Genomic DNA, 25,204 nt, shown 5'->3' on the forward strand with positions numbered 1-25,204 from the left:
AATTCCCATTAGGATAACAGCTGATCTTTCAATAGAAACTCTTCAAGCCAGGAGGGAATGGCAAGACATACTTAAAGTGATGAAAGAAAATAACTTACAGCCCAGACTATTGTACCAGCAAGGATCTCATTCAAATATGAAGGAGAAATCAAAAGCTTTTCAGACAAGCAAAAGCTGAGAGAATTCAGCACCACCAAACCAGCTCTCCAACAAATACTAAAGGATATTCTCTAGACAGGAAACACAAAAACAGTGTATAAACTCGAACCCAAAACAATAAAGTAAATGGCAACGGGATCATACTTATCAGTAATTACCTTAAATGTAAATGGGTTGAATGCCCCAACCAAAAGACAAAGACTGGCTGAATGGATACAAAAACAAGACCCATACATATGTTGTCTACAAGAGACCCATCTCAAAACAGGGGACACATACAGACTGAAAGTGAAGGGCTGGAAAAAGATTTTCCATGCAAATAGGGACCAAAAGAAAGCAGGAGTAGCAATACTTATATCAGATAAAATAGACTTTAAAACAAAGGCTGTGAAAAGAGACAAAGATGGTCACTACATAATGATCAAAGGATCAATCCAAGAAGAAGATATAACAATTATAAATATATATGCACCCAACACAGGAGCACCGCAATATGTAAGACAAATGCTAACAAGTATGAAAGGAGAAATTAACAATAACACAATAATAGTGGGAGACTTTAATACCCCACTCACACCTATGGATAGATCAACTAAACAGAAAATTAACAAGGAAACACAAACTTTAAACGATACAATAGACCAGTTAGACTTAATTGATATCTATAGGACATTTCATCCCAAAACAATGAATTTCACCTTTTTCTCAAGCGCACATGGAACCTTCTCCAGGATAGACCACATCCTGGGCCATAAAGCTAGCCTTGGTAAATTCAAAAAAATAGAAATCATTCCAAGCATCTTTTCTGACCACAATGCAGTAAGATTAGATCTCAATTACAGGAGAAAAACTATTAAAAATTCCAACATATGGAAGATGAACAACACCCTGCTGAATAACCAACAAATAACAGAAGAAATCAAAAAAGAAATCAAAATTTACATAGAAACTAATGAAAATGAAAACACAACAACGCAAAACCTGTGGGACACTTTAAAAGCAGTCCTAAGGGGAAAGTTCATAGCAATACAGGCATACCTCAAGAAACAAGAAAAAAGTCAAATAAATAACCTAACCCTACACCTAAAGCAACTAGAAAAGGAAGAAATGAAGAACCCCAGGGTTAGTAGAAGGAAAGAAATCTTAAAAATTAGGGCAGAAATAAATGCAAAAGAAACAAAAGAGACCATAGCAAAAATCAACAAAGCCAAAAGCTGGTTCTTTGAAAGGATAAATAAAATTGACAAACCATTAGCCAGACTCATCAAGAAACAAAGGGAGAAAAATCAAATCAATAAAATTAGAAATGAAAATGGAGAGATCACAACAGACAACACAGAAATACAAAGGATCATAAGAGACTACTATCAACAATTATATGCCAATAAAATGGACAACGTGGAAGAAATGGACAAATTCTTAGAAAAGTACAACTTTCCAAAACTCGACCAGGAAGAAATAGAAAATCTTAACAGACCCATCACAAGCACAGAAATTGAAACTGTAATCAAAAATCTTCCAGCAAACAAAAGCCCAGGCCCAGACGGCTTCACAGCTGAATTCTACCAAAAATTTAGAGAAGAGCTAACATCTATCCTGCTCAAACTCTTCCAGAAAATTGCAGAGGAAGGTAAACTTCCAAACTCATTCTATGAGACCACCATCACCCTAATACCAAAACCTGACAAAGATGCCACAAAAAAAGAAAACTACAGGCCAATATCACTGATGAACATAGATGCAAAAATCCTTAACAAAATTCTAGCAATCAGAATCCAACAACACATTAAAAAGATCATACACCATGACCAAGTGGGCTTTATCCCAGGGATGCAAGGATTCTTCAATATCCGCAAATCAATCAATGTAATACACCACATTAACAAATTGAAAAACAAAAACCATATGATTATCTCAATAGATGCAGAGAAACCCTTTGACAAAATTCAACATCCATTCATGATAAGAACTCTCCAGAAAGCAGGAATAGAAGAAACATACCTCAATATAATAAAAGCTATATATGACAAACCCACAGCAAACATTATCCTCAATGGTGAAAACTTGAAAGCATTTCCTCTAAAGTCAGGAACAAGACAAGGGTGCCCACTTTCACCATTACTATTCAACATAGTTTTGGAAGTTTTGGCCACAGCAATCAGAGCAGAAAAAGAAATAAAAGGAATCCAAATTGGAAAAGAAGAAGTAAAACTCTCACTATTTGCAGATGACATGATCCTCTACATAGAAAACCCTAAAGACTCCACCAGAAAATTACTAGTACTAATCAATGATTATAGTAAAGTTGCAGGATATAAAATCAACCCACAGAAATCCCTTGCATTCCTATACACTAATAATGAGAAAACAGAAAGAGAAATTAAGGAAACAATTCCATTCACCATTGCAACAGAAAGAATAAAATACTTAGGAATATATCTACCTAAAGAAACTAAAGACCTATATATAGAAAACTATAAAACACTGGTGAAAGAAATCAAAGAGGACACTAATAGATGGAGAAATATACCATGTTCATGGATTGGAAGAATCAATATAGTGAAAATGAGTATACTACCCAAAGCAATTTATAGATTCAGTGCAATCCCTAACAAGCTACCAACGGTATTCTTCACAGAGCTAAAACAAATAATTTCACAATTTGTATGGAAATACAAAAAGCCTCGAATAGCCAAAGCGATCTTGAGAAAGAAGAATGGAATGGGAGGAATCAACCTACCTGACTTCAGGCTCTATTACAAAGCCACAGTTATCAAGACAGTATGGTACTGGCACAAAGACAGAAATATTGATCAATGGAACAAAATAGAAAGCCCAGAGATAAATCCACGCACATATGGACACCTTATCTTTGACAAAGGAGGCAAGAATATACAATGGATTAAAGACAATCTCTTTAACAAGTGGTGCTGGTAAAGCTGGTCAACCACTTGTAAAAGAATGAAACTAGAACACTTTCTAACACCATACACAAAAATAAACTCAAAATGGATTAAAGATCTCAACGTAAGACCAGAAACTATAAAACTCCTAGAGGATAACATAGGCAAAACACTCTCTGACATACATCACAGCAGGATCCTCTATGATCCACCTCCCAGAATATTGGAAATAAAAGCAAAAATAAACAAATGGGACCTAATTAAACTTAAAAGCTTCTGCACAACAAAGGAAACTATTTGCAAGGTGAAAAGGCAGCCTTCAGAATGGGAGAAAATAATAGCAAATGAAGCAACGGACAAACAACTAATCTCAAAAATATACAAGCAACTCCTCCAGCTCAACTCCAGAAAAATAAATGACCCAATCAAAAAATGGGCCAAAGAACTAAATAGACATTTCTCCAAAGAAGACATACAGATGGCTAACAAACACATGAAAAGATGCTCAGCATCACTCATTATCAGAGAAATGCAAATCAAAACCACTATGAGGTACCATTTCACGCCAGTCAGAATGGCTGCAATCCATAAGTCTACAAGCAATAAATGCTGGAGAGGATGTGGAGAAAAGGGAACTCTCTTACACTGTTGGTGGGAATGCAAACTAGTACAGCCACTATGGAGAACAGTGTGGAGATTCCTTTAAAAACTGGAAATAGAACTGCCTTATGATCCAGCAATCCCACTGCTGGGCATACACATTGAGGAAACCAGAAGGGAAAGAGACACGTGTACCCCAATGTTCATCGCAGCACTGTTTATAATAGCCAGGACATGGAAGCAACCTAGATGCCCATCAGCAGATGAATGGATAAGAAAGCAGTGGTACATATACACAATGGAGTATTACTCAGCCATTAAAAAGAATACATTTGAATCAGTTCTAATGAGATGGATGAAACTGGAACCTATTATACAGAGTGAAGTAAGCCAGAAAGAAAAACACCAATACAGTATACTAACGCATATATATGGAATTTAGAAAGATGGTAACAATAACCCTGTGTACAAGACAGCAAAAGAGACACCGACGTATAGATCAGTCTTATGGACTCTGTGGGAGAGGGAGAGGGTGGGGAGATTTGGGAGAATAGCATTGAAACATGTATAATATCATGTATGAAACGAGTTGCCAGTCCAGGTTCGATGCACAGTACTGGATGCTTGGGGCTAGTGCACTGGGACGACCCAGAGGGGGGGTAGGGGAGGGAGGAGGGAGGAGGGTTCAGGATGGGGAACACGGGTATACCTGTGGTGGATTCATTTCGATATTTGGCAAAACTAATACAATATTGTAAAGCTTAAAAATAAAATCAAATTTAAAAAAAATATCACATTTAATCCTAAATTGTAAATACCTCATAAAACTATTCTCTCTACTTTTCACATCTCTCTACATTTCACATACTTACTCTATAATTCACTATCTCAATAATGTGGTATTTGACTTTATTGTTTCAAACTATGAGAAGAAATATTCCTGGATAATTGAAGTGTGTTTGAATTACAGAGGATTTTCAGTAAATCCAGTTCTCTACTTAATGGATTAAAAACATCTTTCTTGCAGCTCAGAAAGCAAGAGACATATCATCTGAGGATGAAGTTGGATCAAAAAGCCAGTCTCAAACTGAGAAACTTAGAGCTGGCAAAATGGAAACTCTGAATAGTAAGTCTGATAAATTTCAATATTAATTTATTTTTAATTAAAGTAAAAAGCAAAAAATCCCGTCTTAGGTTTGTGAATGTTTAATCATATCTTTTGTATAGATCTGTTATATCATGTATTTACTGTGTTGTTCGGTTCTTCTTTAATTGAAGTTCTGTTTATTCTGTGTTACTAAGAGATGTATGTTAAATTTTCCTTCTATGATTATGGATATCTTTGTGTTTCCAGGTAGTTTTTTGCCAGATTGGTTTATATATTTGGAAATTATGTTATTAAATGTGTATGAATTTAAACTTTTATATTTACCTGGTAAACATGAGCCTTCATCTCTATAAAAGTATATCCTTTATCTCTAAGAATACATTTTTTGCCTTTATATTTATTTTATCTGATAATAGTACAGCCATATTTGCTTTCTTATGATAAGTATTTATACAGTCTTCTGTATACAGTCTTCTGTCTTCCGTAAACAGTTCAGACGAAGTTCATGGTATATTGTATGATGTCAGTAGTTTTTGTCATAATGATCCTAAACCAAAAGAAAAGCCAAACAGTTTCTTTATTAATTGTGTACAAACAACACCTGCTGAATACTACATAACTTTTGTGGCAACATAAATTTTCATACGGTTGCTAAATTATATGATAAAACTATTAACTTTGTAAACTGCTAAACCGTCCTCAAAGTGGCTGTAGTGTTTTGCTTTCCTCCCAGCTACAAATCAAGTTTCCCATTGCTCCAAATTTCTGAGATCATTTGTTGTTTTCAGCATTTGGATTTTAGCTATAGTTATGTAGTGATATCTCTTTTGGGTGTTAGTTCTAAAAGGTCTTGTAGGTCTTCATAGAACTGTTCAACTTCAGCTTCTTCAGCATTACTGGTTGGGGCATATATTTGGATTACTGTGATATTGAATGGTTTGCCTTGGAAACGAACAGAGATCATTCTGTCGTTTTTGAGACTGCATCCAAGTACTGCATTTCAGACTCTTTTGTTGACCATGATGGCCACTCCATTTCTTCTGAGGGATTTCTGCCCGCAGTAGTAGATGTAATGATCATCTGAGTTAAATTCACCCATTCCAGTCCATTTTAGTTTGCTGATTCCTAGAAGGTCAACGTTCACTCTTGCAATATCATGTTTGACCACTTACAATTTGCCTTGATTCATGGACCTAACATTCCAGGTTCCTATGCAATATTGCTCTTTACAGCATCAGACCTTGCTTCTATCACCAGTCACATACACAACTGGGTGTTGTATTTGCTTTGCACTCATCTCACATGCTAGTAAAGTAATGCTCAAAATTCTCCAAGCCAGGATTCAGCAATACATGAACCATGAAATTCCAGATGTTCAAGCTGGTTTTAGAAAAGGCAGAGGAACCAGAGATCAAATTGCCAACATCTGCTGAATCATCGAAAAAGCAAGAGAGTTCCAGAAAAACATCTATTTCTGCTTTATTGACTATGCCAAAGCCTTTGACTGTGTGGATCACAATAAACTGTGGAAAATTCTGAAAGAGATGGGAATACCAGACCACGTGACCTGCCTTTTGAGAAACCTATATGCAGATCAGGAAGCAACAGTTAGAACTGGACATGGAACAACAGACTGGTTCCAAATAGGAAAAGGAGTACGTCAAGGCTGTATATTGTCACCCTGCTTATTTAACTTATATGCAGAGTACATCATGAGAAACACTGGGCTGGAAGAAGCACAAGCTGGAATCAAGATTGCTGGGAGAAATATCAATAACCTCAGATATGCAGATGATACCACCCTTATGGCAGAAAGTGAAGAGGAACTAAAGAGCCTTTTGATGAAAGTGAAAGAAGAGAGTGAAAAAGTTGGCTTAAAGCTCAACATTCAGAAAACTAAGATCATGGCATCTGGTTCCATCACTTCATGGCAAACAGATGGGGAAAGAGTGGAAACAGTGTCAGACTTAATTTTTGGGGGCTCCAAAATCACTGCAGATGGTGATTGCAGCCATGAAATTAAAAGACGCTTGCTCCTTGGAAGGAAAGTTATGACCAACCTAGATAGCATATTCAAAAGCAGAGACATTACTTTGCCAACAAAGATCTGTCTAGTCAAGGCTGTGGTTTTTCCAATGGTCATGTATGGATGTGAGAGTTAGACTGTGAAGAAAGCTGAGCACCAAAGAATTGATGCTTTTGAACTGTGGTGTTGGAGAAGACTCTTGAGAGTCCCTTGGACTGCAAGGAGATCCAACCAGTCCATCCTAAAGGAGCCAAATCCCGGATGTTCTTTGGAAGGAATGATGCTAAAGCTGAAACTCCGGTACTTTGGCCACCTCATGCGAAGAGTTGACTCATTGAAAAAGACCCTGATGCTGGGAGGGATTGGGGGCAGGAGGAGAAGGGGACGACAGAGGATGAGATGGCTGGATGGCATCACCGACTCGATGGACATGAGTTTGGGTGAACTCCGGGAGTTGGTGATGGACGGGGAGGCCTGGTGTGCTGCAATTCAGGGGGTCGCAAAGAGTCAGACATGACTGAGTGACTTAACTGAACTGATGTAGTGATATCTCACTGTTCTTTTAACTTTCAATTCCTTTATGATATATATATATATATATATATATAGAGAGAGAGAGAGAGAGAGAGAGAACATCTTTTCATATTCTTATTTGCCATCTAAATGACTTCCTTGATAAAATATCTGTTCACTTTTTTGCCCATGTTATAATTGTGTTCTTTTCTAATTGTGGAGTTTTAAGAGTTTTGTATGTTTTAGATAACAAATCTTTTTCAGATATATGTTGTGGGAATATTTTTTCCCAGCCTCTGACTTGTATTATCACTCTCTTAACAGTGTCTTTCACAGAACATAAGTCATATGTATATTTTTCTTAATAAAGTCCAACTTATCAATTTTTTTTTTGGATTGTGATTTTGGTGTTCTACCTGAAAAGTCAACACCAAACTTGAGATCCCCAAAATGTTCATCTGTGTTACCTTCTAGGACATTTATAGGTTTGTATTTTACATTTAGGTCTATCATCCATTCTGTGTTAATTCTTAGTAAGGTGTGACGTCTGTGTCTAGATTCACTTTTTTTTTTACATTTGGCTGTCCCTTTGTGTCCGTACTATTTGTTGAAAAAACAATCCTTTCTCCATTGAAAAGCTTTTGCTTTTCTTTCAGAAATTATTGACTGTATTTGTATAGGTCTATATCTCTTTGTTCTGTTATCTTGACATATTTGACTGTTCTTTCACCAATTATCTTGATTTCTATAGCTTTCAGTAAGTCTTGAAGTTGGGTGGCATCAGTCCTCTCACCTTGTTTTTCTTCAATATTGTGTCAGCTAATGTAGGTATTTTGCTTTTCCATATAAAGTTTAGAATTAGTTTATCAATATCCACAAAATAACTTGTTGGGATTTTGATTGGGATTGCACTGAATCAATTTGGAAAGAGCTGACAGTTTAACAATATTGAAACTTCCTGTCCATGAAAATGGAAAAATCTCTAAATCTTTGATGGCTCCTTTATGTATGTTAGATTTCATTACTGATGCTAATATGAGTGGTATTGTGGTCAATTTCAAATTTCACCTGTTCACTGTTGATATACGGGAAATCAGTTGACTTGTGTATATTAATGTGTATCTGGAAACCTTGCTATAGCCAGCTTATAATTCCAGGAGTGTTGTTGCTGTTGTTATTTAACAAGAAGAGTTTTGTTTAATTTTCTCAAGTTATATACTTTTTATGTCCTTTTCTTGATTTATTACATTAGCTGGGACTTTCACTATGATAGGGCTTCCCTGATAGCTCAGTTGGTAAAGAATCCTGTGTCAGGAAGATCCCCTGGAGAAGGGATAGGCTACTCACTCCAGTATTTTGGGGCTTCCCTTATGGCTCAGCTGGTAAAGAATCTGCCTGCAATACAGGAGACCTGGGTTTGATCCCTAGGTTGGGAAGATCCCCTGGAGAAGGGAAAGGCTACCCACTCCAGTATTCTGGCTTGGAGAATTCAATGGACTCTATAGTCCATGGGGTTGCAAAGAGTTGGACTCAACTGAGTGACTTTCATTTTCACTTCACTATGATGCTGGGTAGGAGTTGTGAGAAGAGACATCCTTGATTTATCCTGAGATGATAATGATAGCATTTAGTTTTCCACTGTTAAGTGTGATGTTATCTGTTGGGTTTTGGTAGATGTTATTTATCAAATTGAGGAAGTTCCCACTATTCTTGGTTTGCTTAGAGTTTTTATCATGAACAGGGTTTAGATTTTTTTAAATAATTTTTTGCATCTCTGATTGATCAAATGATTTTTTTCTTTTGTCTTTTGATGTGATGAGCTACATTAATTGATTTTATATATTGAGTCAGCATTGTATACCTGGAATAAATCCTCCTTGGTCATGATATAGAATCATTTATATACATTGCTTCACATCATTGGTTATTGTTTTGTGGAGGATTTTTGCATCTTATTTGTGAGAGATATTTATCTAGTTTTTGCATTGGAATCATAGAGCTTAAATCTATTGTGATCTGAAAGTATATTTCACATGACTTTTGTTCTTTTAAATTTGTTAAGGTATGGATCTTCAGCCTGTTGTATCTGTCAGTTACTGATAAGATGGTATTGAAAACAGCACATGTAATGCATTTGTCAGTTTCTCCTTGCAGTTCTATTTTTGCCTCATGTATTTTGTTGCTCTGTTGTTAGGTGCATACTCATTGAGGATTCTTATGTTTTCTTAGATATTGACCCCCTTTATTATCATGTAGGGCTCTCTTTATTTCTGGTAATTTTCCTTGCTCTGAAGTCTGCCTTGTCTCAAATTAATAAAATTATAGGTTGGTTGATATGTTTTCTTTAGACGCTTTACATTTCTCTCCATTCTCTTCTTGCTAGCACAGTTTGATGAGAAGTAAAAGATATTTTTATCCTTATCCCTCTACAGATAAGATATATTTCTATTTTGTTTTTGTTTTTCCCTGAAGTCTTTTAAGATTTTCTCTTTGTCTTTGATTTTTTCTGCATTTTGAATATGATATGAATAGGTGTTGATATTTTTGCATTTATCTTTTTTGGTGTTCTCTGAATTCCTATGCTCACTGATTTGAATGTCATTAATGTTGGAAAATTCTCTGCCATTGTTTAAATATCTCTTCTGTTGCATTGTTTCTTCTCCTTCTGGTATCCTCATTATGTGTGTGTTATGCCGTTTGTAATTGTCCAAAAGATCTCTGATATCCTGTTCCTTTTTTTCCATTTAGCTTCTCTTTTCAATTTGGAAAGTTTCTAATGTCATATCGTTAAGCTCACTGAGACTTTCCTTGACTGTGTTCCAGTCTACTAATGAACACATCAAAGACATTCTACACTTCTGTTGCAATATTTTAGATATTTAACATTTCCTTGTGATTTTTTTCTTAGAGCTTCCATATTTCTTCTTACATTACTCTTCTGCTTTTATATATTGTCTCGTTTTCTACAAAAACTTTTAGCATATTAGTCATAATTACTTCAGATACTCCTATGATTATGCTCAAATTTCTGTCGTGTGAGTCTGGTACTCGTACTCTTCAGTTTGGGTTATTTTTAAGCATGTCTTACATTTTTTTGCTGTTCAAATCCAGACACGATACACTGGGTAAAAGGAACTGAAGTATATAGACCTTTAGTGTGAGGCTTCATGTTTCTCTTGCTAGGTATTGGTCTGTATTTTTTGTTTACTCTAGCTGTAGGTGTCATAAGCTAAAAGTTCCTATATTGTCTCTTTTTTGTCTCCCCTGGTATCTTTGGGTTTCCCTCTAGATTCCTTAAATAGGGTCTGTGACTTGGTGTTCTTTTAGCTGTAATTTGCTATTATATAGGAGCCCTATTAATATGGTGGTAAGACGTCAGGGAAGGGGAAAGATTCTGTAATCCTCTGATTAGGTTTCAGCCTGTGTCTGAATAAGCTTGTGTCTCTGGGCTCCAACCTTCAAAGTGTTTCTCATGTTTCTCCTATGTGTTTGGTAAGACAAGGAAGGCTGGAAAGGGCTGAAATCATATATCTACTCACCCCTATGTTGAATACTGCATTTTCCTAAGGTCTGTTGGTTTCTCATAAACTCTGTTTTGGTTAAGCTCTAGTAAAGTAGTTTCCCTTGAAGGCAGTCTTCTGTTAAGGAGAATGGCATTTTGAAAAGCAGTTCCTTTCCCCTCCCCCTGTTGGAAGCATATTAAGGTTTTTCTCTGATCTTCATCTTGAGAACTTGCTTGGGTTTCCTAGACATAAAAGTTATAATAATGTGGGAATACCAGTAAGATTCAAATTAGTTTACACTGAACTTTCAGCAATTTGTAGGTTTCCCTGTTGGCTCAGATGGTATAAAGAATCTGCCTGCAATGCAGGAGACCCAGGTTTGATCCCTGGCTTGGGAAGATCCCCTGGAGAAGGGAATGGCAACCCACTCTAGTATTCTTGCCTGGAAAACCCCTGGAGAGAAGAGCCTGGTAGGCTACAGTCCATGGGGTCACAAAGAGTCAGACACAACTGAGCAACTGACATTCTCATTCTCACTAGTACTGACTCCAACAGTGAGCTTCTGCTCCTGCTCTTCAGCTGCCAAAAACCTGCTTTTATGCACCTCTGTCTCCAGTTTTGGGGGCAGCATTTTGCCTTGATTTAAATAAGAAAAAGTGAAAGTCACTCAGTTGTTTCCAACCCTTTGCGACCCCATGGACTATAGCCATGTATTCTCCAGGACTGTAACCTCTGCAGTATTCTTCAGGCCAGAATACTGGAGTGGGTAGCCTTTTCCTTCTCCAGGGAATTTTCCAAATCCAAGGATCAAACCCAGGTCTCCTGCATTGCAGGTTAATTCTTTACCAGCTGAGCCACAAGGGAAGCCCAAGAATACTGGAGTGGGTAGCCTATCCCTTCTCCAGCAGGTCTTCCTGACCCAGGAATCGAACTGGGGTCTCTGGCATTGCAGGCAGATTCTTTACCAACTGAGCTATCAAGGAAGCCCAAATAAGATGTTTAATTTAAAATGTTTGCTAAATTTTTTCTTTTTGTGACAATAGAAGTAATGACTCCCAAGCTCTTTACACGTATAACAAGAAGTAGACATCCTCTCATGTGTATATGCCCAGTTGTTTCCAACTCTTTGTGACCCCACAGACTGTAGGCTGCTACGCTCCTCTGTCCATGGGATTTTCCTGGCAAGAATGCTGAAGTGGGTTGCCATTTCCTCCACCAGGAGACCTTCCTGGCCCAGGAATCGAACCGGCATTTCCTGTGTCTTTTGCATTGGCAGGCAGATTCTTTACCACTGAGCCACCTGGAAATCCCAGAAGTCCTCTCACTATTATTATTTTAGCATTTCAACATCCTGTATGATTTAATCCTTATTATTTATCATTTAGCAGCCTTTCATGTCCACATTTTTTTCTTTTCTGATTTATTGTACATTTGACATAAAACCTGCAAATTTAAGGTGTACAACATACTAATTTGATACATTTATGTATTGTAATGTGATTGCCATTGTAGTGGTAATTAGCACCTATATCACATTACATAATTATGTTTTCATTTTATTGGTTGTAATAATTCTAGTCTGTTATTATTTGGTGATTATAGTGCAGTGTTGTCTATATTCATTATGCTGTGCTTCAGATCTCTATTTACTACTCAAGTTTGTACAACATCTTTTGTATTACCTCACCCCTTATCCTCTGGTTAACCACAATTTCTTACTAAAAATTTTGCTTTTTTAGATTCCACATGTAGATGATTTGTTGTTGTTCAGTTGCTCAGTCATGTCCGACTCTTTACAACCCCATAAACTACTGCATGTCAAGCTTCCCTGTCCTTTAACATTTCCCAGAGTTTGCTCAAATTCATGTCCATGAATTTGGTGATGCATCCAACCATCTCATCCTATCTTCCCTTCTCCTCCTGCCGTCAGTTTCCCAGCATCATGGTCTTTTCCAGTCAGTCAACTCTCTGCATCATGTGACCAAAGTATCGGAGTTTCAGCTTCAGCATCAGTGCTTCCAATGAATAGTCAGTATTGATTTCCTTTAGGATTGACTGGTTTGTTCTCCTTTCTATCCAAGGGACTCTCAAGAGTCTTCTCCAGCACTACAGTTCAAAAGCATCAATTCTTCAACGATCAGCCTTCTTTATGGTCCAACTTTCATATCCATACATGACTACTGGAAAAACCATAGCTTTGACTAGATGGACCTTTATTGGCAAAGTGATGTCTCTGCTTTTTGATATGCTGTCTAGGTCTGTCATAGCTTTTCTTCCAAGGAGCAAGCATCTTTTAATTTCATGGCTGCAGTCATCATCTACAATGATTTGGGAGCCTAAGAAAATAAAGTTTGTCACTGTTTCCATTGTTTTCCCATCTATCTGCCATGCAGTAATGGGACCAGATGCCATGATCTTCGTTTTTTGAATGTTGAGTTTTAAGCCAGCCTTTTCACTCTCCTCTTTCATCAAGAGATTCTTTAGTTCATCTTTGCTTTCTGCCATAAAAGTTATGTCATCTGCATATCTGAGGTTGTTGATATTTCTCCAGCTTGTACTTCTTACAGCCCGGCATTTTGAATGCTATACTCTGCATATATGTTGAATAAACAGGGTAACAGTATACAGCCTTGATGAACTCCTGTCCCAATTTTGAATCAGTTCACTGTTCCTTGTCCAGTACTAACTGCTGCTTATTGATCTGCATACAGGTTTCTCAAGAGGCAGGTAAGGTGGTCTGGTATTAGCATCTCTTTAAGAATTTTCCACAGTTTTTTGTGGTCCACACAGTCAGAGGCTTTTGTGTAGTCAATTAAGAAGTAGATATTTTTCTGGAATTCTCTTGCTTTTTCTTTGATCCAATGCAGGTTGATCTCTGGTTCCTCTGCCTTTTCTAAATCTAGCTTGTACATCTGGAAGTTCTCAGTTCATGTATTGTTGAACCCTAGCTTGAAGAATTTTGAGCATTACCTTCCTAGCATGTGAAATGAGTGCAATTGTGTAATAGTTTGAACATTCTTTGGCATTGCCCTTCTTCAGGGTTGAAATGAAAACTGACCTTTGCCAGTCCTGTGGCCACTGCTGAATTTTCTAAATTTCCTGGCATATTGACTGCAGCAGTTTAACAGCATCATACCGTAGTATATTTTTCTTTCTCTTTATGACTCATTTCTCTTAGAAAAACGTATTCAGGACTTACCCATGTTGTCTCAAATGGCAGGATGTCCTTCTTTCAAATGGCTGATTAATACTCCATATGTATATATGTATATATATATATACACACACACATATACATACACCACATCTTCTTTATCTATTCATCCATTGATGGACTGTTAGGATATGTTCATATCTTCCTGTTGTGAATAATACTGAGAAAAAATGTAGGTACATAAAGCTCCTCAACATCCTGTATTTATTTCCTTCAAGTAGGTACTTATAAGTAGGATAGAGGGATCAGAAATTCAATCTACTTTTAATTTTTTGAGGAAACTCCATTTCCAAAGTGGGTGGACCAGTTTACATTCCCTCTAGCAGTATACAAAGATTCCCTTGTCATTGTATTCTTGCCAGCACTTATATCTCTTGTCTTCTTGATGATAGCCATTCCAACTTGTTTGAGATGGTATCTCAATGTGCCTTTGACTTGCATCTCTCTGAGGACTAATATTGTTGATCATATTTTCACATACTTGTTGGCCATTTGTATGCCTTTTTAAGAAAAGTATTTAGTTTTTCTGTACATTTTAAAAATTGGATTGTTTAATTTTTTGTTATTAGGCTGTATGAAATCTATATGTTTTAGATATTAACCCTTTATCTGATACATGGTTTCTGAAATTTTCTCATTTCATTGATTGCCTTTTCATTGTGTTGTTTCTTTTACTGTGCAGAAGCTGTTAACTTTGAAGTAGACCCATTTGTTGAGTTTTTCTTTTGTTGTTTGTGCTTTTGGTGTTCATATATTTAAAAAAATCATTGCGAACACCACTGTCAAAGAGTTTCTTCCCTACATTTTCCTCTAGCAGAATCAAGTCTTATGTTCATAAGTCTTTGCTCTATTTCAAGTTAATTTTGTGAGTGGCATAAATTAGGAGTCCAATTTCATTTCTTTGCATGTGTATATGCAGTTTTTTCAACATCATTTGTTGAAGAGACTATCCTTTTCCCACTGGGTGTTCTTGGCACTCTTGTTCAATAGTAATTGACCAAGCATTTAATTTGCTTGGACATTTAATTTGAGGATCTTTACTTTCTTTCATTGGTCTATGTGTCTGTTTTTGTGCCAGTGCCATAACATGTTTATTGTTATAGCTTTGGAGTATAGTTTGAAATCAAGAAATGTGTTATCTCTCACTTTGTTCTTTTACAGGACTGCCTTCGTTTTCTGATTTCTTTTGTGATTCCATATGAATTTTAGGATTTTTTTTTTCTAATTCTGTGGAGAATTTGATGTGTTTATAGGATTGTGTTGAATCCATAGATGACTTTGGATAGTATGAACATTTCAAAAAGATTTTTCTTTTAGTACATATACATGGGGTATCTTCCCATTTCTTTATGTCTTCCATTTCTTTCCATAGAGCCTTGTAGTTTTCATTGTACAGATCTTTCATCTCCTTGGTTAAATTTATATCCAGAATTTTATTTTTTTAATTTATTTTTGGCTGTAGTGTGGCATGCAGCATCTTAGTTCCCTGACCAGTGTTTGAACCCGCACCCCCTGCAGTGGAAGCATGGAGTCTTAACCATTGGACTGCCAGTTGCTATTCCCAGTATTTTATTGTTTTTTATGCTACTGTGAATGGTATAGTTTTAGTTTTTTTCAGATATTTTATCATTAACATGTAGAAATGCAACAGATTACCATATGTTAATTTTGTATCTTGCAACTTTACTGAAATCATTGATTAGTTCCAACAATTTCATGGTTGAGTCCTTGAGGTTTTCTATATATAAAATGGTATCATCTGCAAATCACAAGAATTTTCTTCTTCCTTCCCAAGCCTGTTTGTTGAGGATTTTTATTGTGAAAGAGTATTGAATTTTGTTGAATTTTGTCAAATGTTTTTCTGCATCTATTGAGATGATAATGTAATTTTATCCCTCATTCTGTCAGTATGGTGTGAAAGATTGATTTACTTGCAAATGTTAAACCAAACCATCCTTGCATCTCTTGTATAAATCCCACTAGGTCATGGTATATGATGCTTTTAATGTGCTGCAAAATTTGGTTTGCTAATATTTTGTTGAGGATTGTTGTATCTATTTTCATTAAGGAAATGTCAATATCTTTAGTTTTTATTTCTGTAGCTTTTTTGTCTCGGTTTGGAATCAGGATGATGGTGGCATCATGAAGATTTTAGAAGTGTTTCCTTAACCAGAATTGAAGGAGACATGTGTACCCCAATGTTAATAACAGTACTGTTTATAATAGCCAGGACATGGAAGCAACCTAGATGTCCATCAGCAGACAAATGGATAAGAAAGCTGTGGTACATATACACAATAGAATATTACTCAGCCATTAAAAAGAATACATTTGAATCAGTTCTACTGAGGTGGATGAAACTGGAGCCTATTATACAGAGTGAAGTAAGCCAGAAAGAAAAACACCAATACAGTATCAGTTCAGTTCAGTTCAGTCACTCAGCCGTGTCCGACTCTTTGCGACCCCATGAATCGCAGCACACCAGGCCTCCCTGTCCATCACCAACTCGTGGAGTTCACTCAGACTCACATCCATTGAGTCAGTGATGCCATCCAGCCATCTCATCCTCTGTCGTCCCCTTCTCCTCTTGCCCCCAATCCCTCCCAGCATCAGAGTCTTTTCCAATGAGTCAGCTCTTCGCATGAGGTGGCCAAAGTACTGGAGTTTCAGCTTTAGCATCATTCCTTCCAAAGAAATCCCAGGGCTGATCTCCTTCAGAATGGACTGGTTGGATTTCCTTGCAGTCCAAGGGACTCTCAAGAGTTTTCTCCAATACCACAGTTCAAAAGCATCAATTCTTTGGTGCTCAGCCTTCTTCACAGTCCAACTCTCACATCCATACATGACCACAGGAAAAACCATAGCCTTAACTAGACAGACCTTTGTTGGCAAAGTAATGTCTCTGCTTTTGAATATGCTATCTAGGTTGGTCATAACTTTCCTTCCTAGGAGTAAGCATCTTTTAATTTCATGGCTGCAATCACCATCTGCAGTGATTTTGGAGCCCAAAGAAATAAAGTCTGACACTATTTCCACTGTTTCCCCATCTATTTCCCATGAAGTGATGGAACCAGATGCCATGATCTTAGTTTTCTGAATGTTGAGCTTTAAGCCAAGTTTTTAACTCTCCTCTTTCACTTTCATCAAGAGGCTTTTTAGTTCCTCTTCTCTTTCTGCCATAAGGGTGGTGTCATATGCATATCTGAGGTTATTGATATTTCTCCCTGCAATCTTGATTCCAGCTTGTGCTTCTTCCAGCCCAGTGTTTCTCATGATGTACTCTGCATATAAGTTAAATAAGCAGGGTGACAATATACAGCCTTGACGTACTCCTTTTCCTATTTGGAACCAGTCTGTTGTTCCATGTCCAGTTCTAACTGTTGCTTCCTGACCTACATACAAATTTCTCAAGAGGCAGATCAGGTGGTCCAGTATTCCCATCTCTTTCAGAATTTTCTACAGTTTATTGTGATCCACACAATCAAAGGCTTTGGCATAGTCAATAAAGCAGAAATAGATGTTTTTTCTGGAACTCTCTTGCTTTTTCCATGATCCAGCAGATGTTGGCAATTTGATCTCTGGTTCCTCTGCCAATGCATATATATAGAATTTAGAAAGATGGTAACGATAACCCTATATGCAAGACAGCAAAAGAGACACAGATGTATAGAACAGTCTTTTGGACTCTGTGGGAGAGGGCGAGGGTGGGATGATTAGGGAGAATGGCATTGAAACATATATATTACCATATGTGAAATGAATTGCCAGTCCAGGTTTGATGCATGAGACAGGGTGCTCGGGGCTGGTGCACCGGGATGACCCAGAGGGATGGGATGGGGAGGGAGATGGGAGGGGGGTTCAGGATGGGGAACATGTGTACACCCGTGGCAGATTAATGTCAATGTATGGCAAAACCACTACAATATTGTAAAGTAATTAGCCTCCAATTAAAATAAATAAATATATATTTTTTTAAAAAAGAAGTGTTTCATTTTGTGTTTTGGGGGAGAGTTTAAGAATAGTTCCTCTTAATTCTTCTTTAAATGTTTGGTAAAATTCATCAATGAAGTCATCTGGTCCTGGGCTTTTGTTGTTGTTGTTGGTAGGTTTGATTACTGCCCAGTCTCCTTTGTTACTGGTCTGTTCAGTGTTTCTGTTTCCTCATGATTCAGTATTGGTAGGCTGTATATTTCTAGGAATTTATTCCTTTGCTCCTAGTTGTTCAATATGTTGGTGTATACTTGTTCATAATGGTCCCTTATAGCATATTTATTTCTGTGGTGTTAGTTGTAATGTTTTCTCTTCCACTTCTCATTTTCTTTGCGTCTTTATTTCTTAGACAGTCTAGCTAAAAGTTTGTCAATTTCTGTGTGTCTTTTCAAAAATCACCTCTTAGTTTTATCATATTTTTCTTACTGTTTTTATGTTCCCTATTTCATTTATTTCTGCTCTCATCTTTATTATTTCCTACTTGTGATAACATTGATATTAATTTGTTATTATTCTTTTAGTTTCTTTGGGTGTAATTTATGGTCTTTGAGATATTTCTTCTCTTTTAATCTAGATGTGTATTACTATAAACTACCCTCTTGGATACTGTTTTTGTACATCCTACATGTTTATGTATATTGTGTTTCCATTTTTGTTCTCTGGAGATATTTTCTAATTTCCCTTTTGATTTCTTCTTTGATCCAGTGGTTGTTCAAGATTGTGTTGTTTCATTTCCATGTGTCTGTGAATTTTTCATTTTTCTTCCATTATTTATTCATATTTTTTCCCACTATGGTTAGAAAAGATACTTGAAATGATTTTAATTTTAAACACATTAAGATTTGTTTTGTGACCTGGAATGTGATCTGTCCTGAAGAAGAATGCTTATGAAGAATGTGTATTTTACTGCTCTTGAGTGGAATGCTCTGTAGATATCTGAAGTCCATTTGAACTCAAATAATTCAAGCCCTCTCTTTACTGATTTTAAATTTCAATTATCTTTACTGAGTCTTCGTTACATATTTTTTGTCTGAATGATCTATCCATTATTGTAAATGGAATATTAACATCTCCTTCTATTCTTGATTTGCCATCTATTTCTCCCTTCAGATCTGTCAGTGTTTGGTGTATATATTCAAGTGAGCCATTATTGGATGCATATATGTATTTGTAAGTGTTATATCCTGTTGAATTGATTCTTTCATCAAAATGATGAAATGACCTTCATCATTGTAATGACCTTCTTTGTGTCTTGGGGCAGCTTTCTATTAGTTTTTTTGTCTAATATAGCAACCTCTGATCTCTTTTGATTACCATTTTCTTGAAATATCTTTTTCTATCCTTTCACTTTCAGCCTGTGTGTGTCCTTATATCTAAAGTTGATCTTTTATTAATAGCATGTAATTGCATATTGTTAGCATGTAATTACATCTTATTTTTTCATTCATTCTCCAATCTTTTTTGAGTGTAATTTATTTATATTTAAAGTAGTTCTTGATTGTTAATGACTTTGTATTGCCATTTTATTGTTTTTGTCGCTTTTGTAGTTCTAAGTTTTCTGCTTAGAAATCCATTGTAGTCTTACTGAAGTTCTTTTGTGTGAAATAAGTTACTTTTGCTGCTTTTAAAATTCTTTCTTTGTCTTTGACCTTTGATAATTTAAGTGTATGTCTCAGTGTAGATCTCTTTGAGTTAAATCTATTTGGACTTCTTTGGGATCCATAAGTTTGTATGTCCACTTCCTTCCTCAGTTTTGGGAATTTTACAGCCATTATTTCTTTCTGTCCTTTTCTTATTCTCTTCTTCTTCTGGAATAACTATCTGGCATATATTTGCTTGATGGCATCCCGTATGTTCCGTAGACTTTTTTTTACTTTTTTCATTCTTCTTTTCTTTTTGTTGTTCTACTTGGTAATTTCAAATTATCCGTCTTTGAGATCACTGATTATTTTTCCTCTGCTTGATCATGTGTGCTACTAAAAAGCTCTCTGTTAAATTCTTCAGTCATTGTGTTCTTCAGCTCCAAAATTTCTGTTTGGTTCTTTTATGTTTTCTGTCTCTTGTTGACCTTCTCCGTTTGTATATGTATTGTTTTCCTGATTTTATTTAGTTGTCTATTTGTGTTCTCTTGTAGCTCACTGAGGTTAAGATTACAATTTTGATTTTTTGCCATATAAAAACTTTTATGACAAATCTGTATGTTTAATCATGTAAGAAATATTGCTGATCCATATATTTATCATACTAACTTTACCAGAACTAGGTAATTGTTAAAATGATAATGATTCACATTCTGATTTTGTTTATAATTTTAATGGGGATATCTTTTGGTGCTTCAACATAAATCAGGGTATTAGCTGTTGGACTGACACAGAAATATATTCTATATTAAGACAATAAAGAAATTGAAATCTATTAAATGAACTTCTAACATTTATTGAGTAATCATTTTTCTCTTCTTATTGATATAAGAATATTTTCCTAAACTCCAGACATTATAATCTCCTTGGAATTAAGCCATAATGTATAGGTTTCAATAGTGTTTCTGTATTTAATTGAAAGTTTTATTCATATTGGTAGATCAAGATTTGGATGAACTCTCAGATGAGAAATTTGCACTTGATGATCTAGTAAGAACTAAAGGATACAAGGATAACACTCAACTAAGTGGAGTTTACCGCCCTCAGATATTGAGAAGTATGAATTACATTCATATACATATTTTAAAAGTCATCATAAAATACTTGACAGTTTAAAATTACATTTTAATGTGCGCCAATTTTATGTTAGTTGAACTTTTTCCTTAGAGTGGATATTTTAAAACATAATTTAGCAGAAATTGAAGTTCTACGGAACTAGTAAATGCTGTAATGCTATTAGCACCCCTCATTTCTTGGAGTCTTTAATATTCTAATTATTATACTTTATTTCTTAAATTTGTTGAGCAAGAAACACTGTCTTTCTCTTTCTTTGGAATAGTGTTTCATAGAGAAAAAGTTTAGGAGACATTTTTCTAGGAAACTTATGGAATTGTTGCAGTTATTTCATTTTTAACAACATGCCGTTTACCCAGCATTTACATTTCAGTTCTTATCAAGTATCATCATCTGCTAAAACATATTTGTTGTTATCCAGTAGAGCTATTCTTAATATTGTTACATAGTTTCAAGAAGGGAAAAGAAATGTTTGTTTTTTGTCTATTGGACACTACTCTTGATATTTTATATTTTCTACTACAACTCTTTAGTAGTGTATTTTTTGTGTATGTTTTAAGTAAATTTATCTATTTTTTATGTTTGCTTCAAAAATGGATTTCTAGAAAAATGGACATTATTAGAAAGATTGTTGTTCAGTCAGCAAGTTGTGTCCAACTATATGTGACCCCATGAACTGCAGCATACCAGGCTTCTCTGTCCTTCACTATCTCCCTGAGTTTGTTCAAACTCATGTCCATTAGAAAGACTGGAAATTTTTTATTTGGATTTTTGACTTAGTATAACAGAAAATTTGATTTATATTTGTGCTTCTTAAGAATCAAATAAAATCTAGGTCCACAATTTATTTGATGGAAGTTGTTGGTTCATGTATTCCTGAAGCCTAGCCTGAAGGATTTTGAGTATAACCTTACTACCATCTGAAATGAGGGCAATTGTACAGTAGTTTGAACATTTCTTCGCATTGCCCTTCTTTGGGATTGGAATGAAAGCTGACCTTTTCCAGTCCTGTGGCCACTGCTGAGTTTTCCAAAAGTTCCTGGCATATTGAGTGCAACACTTTATCAGCATCATTTTTTAGGATTTTCAATAGCTCAGCACTATTACCTCATAATAATGCTTCCTAAGGCCCACTTCACACTCCAAGATATCTGGCTCTAATTGAGTAACCACACCTTCATGGTTATCAAGGTCATTAAGACCTTTTTTGTAAAGTTCTTCTGTGTATTCTTGCCACCTCTTCTTAATCTCTTCTACTTTTGTTAGAAGAATTTCTAACAATTTCATCTCTAAGAATTTTCCACAGTTTCACTTTTATTTACTTTTGTTAGATCCTTACTGTTTCAGTCCTTTGTGATTTCCATCCTTGCATGAAATGTTCCCTTTATATGTTCAGCATTCTTGAGATCTCTAGTCTTTCCCATTTTGTTGTTTTCCCTCTATTTCTCTGCATTGTTCAGTTAAAAAGACCTTCTTATCCCTCCTTACTATTCTCTGTAATTCTTCATTCAGTTGGATATATCTTTCCCTTTCTCCCTTGCCTTTCACTTCTCTTCTTTCCTCAGCTATTTGTATATCCTCTTAAGACAACCATTTTGCCTTCTTGCATTTCTTTTTCTTTGGGATGGTTTTAGTCATTTGTACAGGATTGTTTCTTGTACCATGTCACAATTCTCCATCCATAGTTGTTCTGTCTCTCTGTCTATCAGATCTAATCCCTTGAATCTATTTGACACTTCCACTGTATAGTCATAAGGGATTTGATTTAGGTCATACCCGAATAGCCTAGTGGTTTTCCCTACTTTCTTCAATTTAAGCCTGAATTTTGCAATGAGCTGATAATCTGAGCCTTAGTCAGCTCCTGGTCTTGTTTTTGCCGACTGTATAGAGCTTCTCCATATTTGGCTGCAAAGAATATAATCAATCTGATTTGGGTTTTGACCATTTAGTGATGTCCATATATAGAGTCATCTCTTGTGTTGTTGAAAAGGAATGTTTGGTATAATCAGTGTGTTCTCTTGGCAAAACTCTGTTAGCCTTTGCCCTGCTTCATTTTGTACTCCAAGGCCAAACTTGCCCTTTATTCCAGGTATCTCTTGACTTCCTTCTTTTGCTTTTCAATCCCCTCTGATGAAAAGGACGTCTTGTTTTGGTATTAGCTGTAGAAGGTCTTGTAGGTCTTGAACCAGTCAACTTCAGCTTCTTCAGCATTGGTGGTTGGGACATAATCTTGGATTACTGTGATGTTGAATATCTTCCTTTGGAAATGAACTGAGATCATTCTGTCATTTTTGACTTTGCACCCAAGTACTGCATTTAAGATTTTCTTGTTAACGATGAGGACTAACTACTCTTTTTCTTCTAAGGGATTTTTGCCCACAGTAGTAGATATATTGGTCATCTGAGTTAAATTCTCCCATTCCTTTCCATTTTAGCTCACTAAATCAAACAACATCTTTGATTCCTAAGATGTTGATCTTCACTCCTGCCATCTCCAGCTTGATCAGGTCCAATTTACTTTGATTCACAGGCCTAACATTCCAGATTGCTATGCATTATTGCCCTTTACAGCACTGGACTTTACTTTTACCACCAAATATATCCACAACTGGGCATCATTTCCACTTTGGCCCAGACACTTCATTCTTTCTGGAACTATTAGTAATTGCCTTCTGTCCTTCCCTAGTATCATATTGGACACCTTCCAACCTGGGGGACTCATCTTCTAGTGTCATATGTTTTTGCCTTTTCATATTGTTCATGGGTTTCTTGCAGCAGGAATACAAGTGTGGTTTGCCATTCCCTCCTCCAGTAGACCACACATTTTGTCAGCAGAACTCTTCACTGTGACCTGTCCGTCTTGAGTAGCCCTGCATAGCCTAGCTCATAGCTTCACTGAGTTATGTGAGCCTCTTTGCCACAAGGGTGTGAGCCATGAAGAGGAAGTGTAAGGTGACATCTCTCTAATTAACTTTATGTAGTATAATTTTACCCTCACAAAATATTAGTTATGTATCTACTAATCTGGCAATCTATTATTCTTACAGTTAAAAGGGAAACAACCACAGAACATCCAGATATAGCAGAGAATCTTCCAGAAATGAATCCATCAATTGATGACTTAATATTTCAATTAGATTTAAACAAAGTAATAGGTAAGTAGAGATTTATAATGTTTATGTGCAATAGAGAACACATTCTAAGAGTTAAAGCATTTCCACTGTATTGTACAGTTATTAAAATAAGAAATTCAAACATAAGGTAACCTTTCTCAGTTTAATAAACAGTCAGCCCTCTGTATCCATGGGTTTCACATCTACAGATTCAGCTGACCACAGATCAGAAATATTCAGAAGAAAATTTTTCAGAAAGTTCCAAAAAACAATGGTTTATGCATTGGCAATGGTTTAGATAGCATTTACAACTATTTATATAGCATTTTCATTGTATTAGGTATTATAAGTAATCCAGAGATGATTTAAAATATATAGGAGAGTGTTCATAGGTTACAGGAAAATATTGCACCATTTTATTCAAGAGACTTGAGCATCTTCAGGATTTGGTATCCACAGGGGATTCTGAGAACCCTCCCCTGTGGATACCAAGGGAAAGCTGTAATAATTTTATTCTTTTATTAAACAGTCTATATAGCAATTAATATGTATCTTTAAAAGAATTTGTCACCTGCTTATTACTTCACCAAACATTAATTAAGTAATGCTTAAGAGTTTACCTGCTCATGAAAAAAAAAAAAAGGTTTTTCCCTACATTGTGAATTTTCATGATATAAACTAGATGCTATATGATCAGTTCTTTAGAAAACACAGTTTTTGTTACTTATATCATCTGTTGTGATAACAAGACAATGAAAAAAATAGAACTATCACTAGATAGGCAGTATGTCTACTTTGTGACCTTTGTATCACCAAGTCGGCAAATGTCTAATAGTTAAAAAACCTATGCTAGGAAAGTCCCTGGTTACCTAGTGGTTAGGATTCTGGACTTTAACTGTCACAGGCCAGGTTCAGTCCCTGGTCAGAGAACTGAGATCCCACAAGTTGTGTGGCACAGCCAAAAACAAAACCTATGCTAAAGCTCATGTGGCCAAGTGACTAAGTACTTAACTAATTTCCAATAAGATAATTTTAAGTGTAACATTGGCAGCTTCTGAACAACCATTTTAAGGCAGATGTCAGCAAAATGACAGACTAGGAGGCCCCAAGCTTTTAATCCCTGACAGAAACAATGAAAAAGGGTGAGGAAGGGGAAAGGCAGAAAACCATTAGAACTAACTTTGTCAGAACTTTGGGAAACAATAAAATATTTACAGTAACAAGAGGATTCCCCAGTTAAGAAAAAGTTGTCTTCAAAATGGTCAGAAAATTTTGTAGAAATATGAAGGAGTGCCCAGCACAAAACCAACCCCAAAGAATAGGAGAGCTTCTAGGGTTAACAAGATTACCATTAGACCTGC

General features: G+C 36.0%; 1 protein-coding gene across 1 annotated transcript in view; it reads left to right on the top strand.

The window, feature by feature from the left end:
* Positions 1–25,204, top strand: part of CCDC7 (coiled-coil domain containing 7) — a 274,689-nt gene that overhangs the window by 196,802 nt on the left and 52,683 nt on the right. The window contains exons 36-38 of the mRNA XM_086334569.1: positions 4,690–4,788; positions 20,597–20,713; positions 23,778–23,885. Coding sequence (XP_086190695.1) covers positions 4,690–4,788; positions 20,597–20,713; positions 23,778–23,885 — 324 coding nt within the window. The remainder of the gene's footprint in view (positions 1–4,689; positions 4,789–20,596; positions 20,714–23,777; positions 23,886–25,204) is intronic.

The sequence above is a fragment of the Bos grunniens genome, chromosome 13 (genome assembly GCF_055505025.1).
Source record: "Bos grunniens cultivar Pamir isolate PY7600 chromosome 13, Bosgru_T2T1.0, whole genome shotgun sequence".
NCBI classification, from domain to species: domain Eukaryota; kingdom Metazoa; phylum Chordata; class Mammalia; order Artiodactyla; family Bovidae; genus Bos; species Bos grunniens.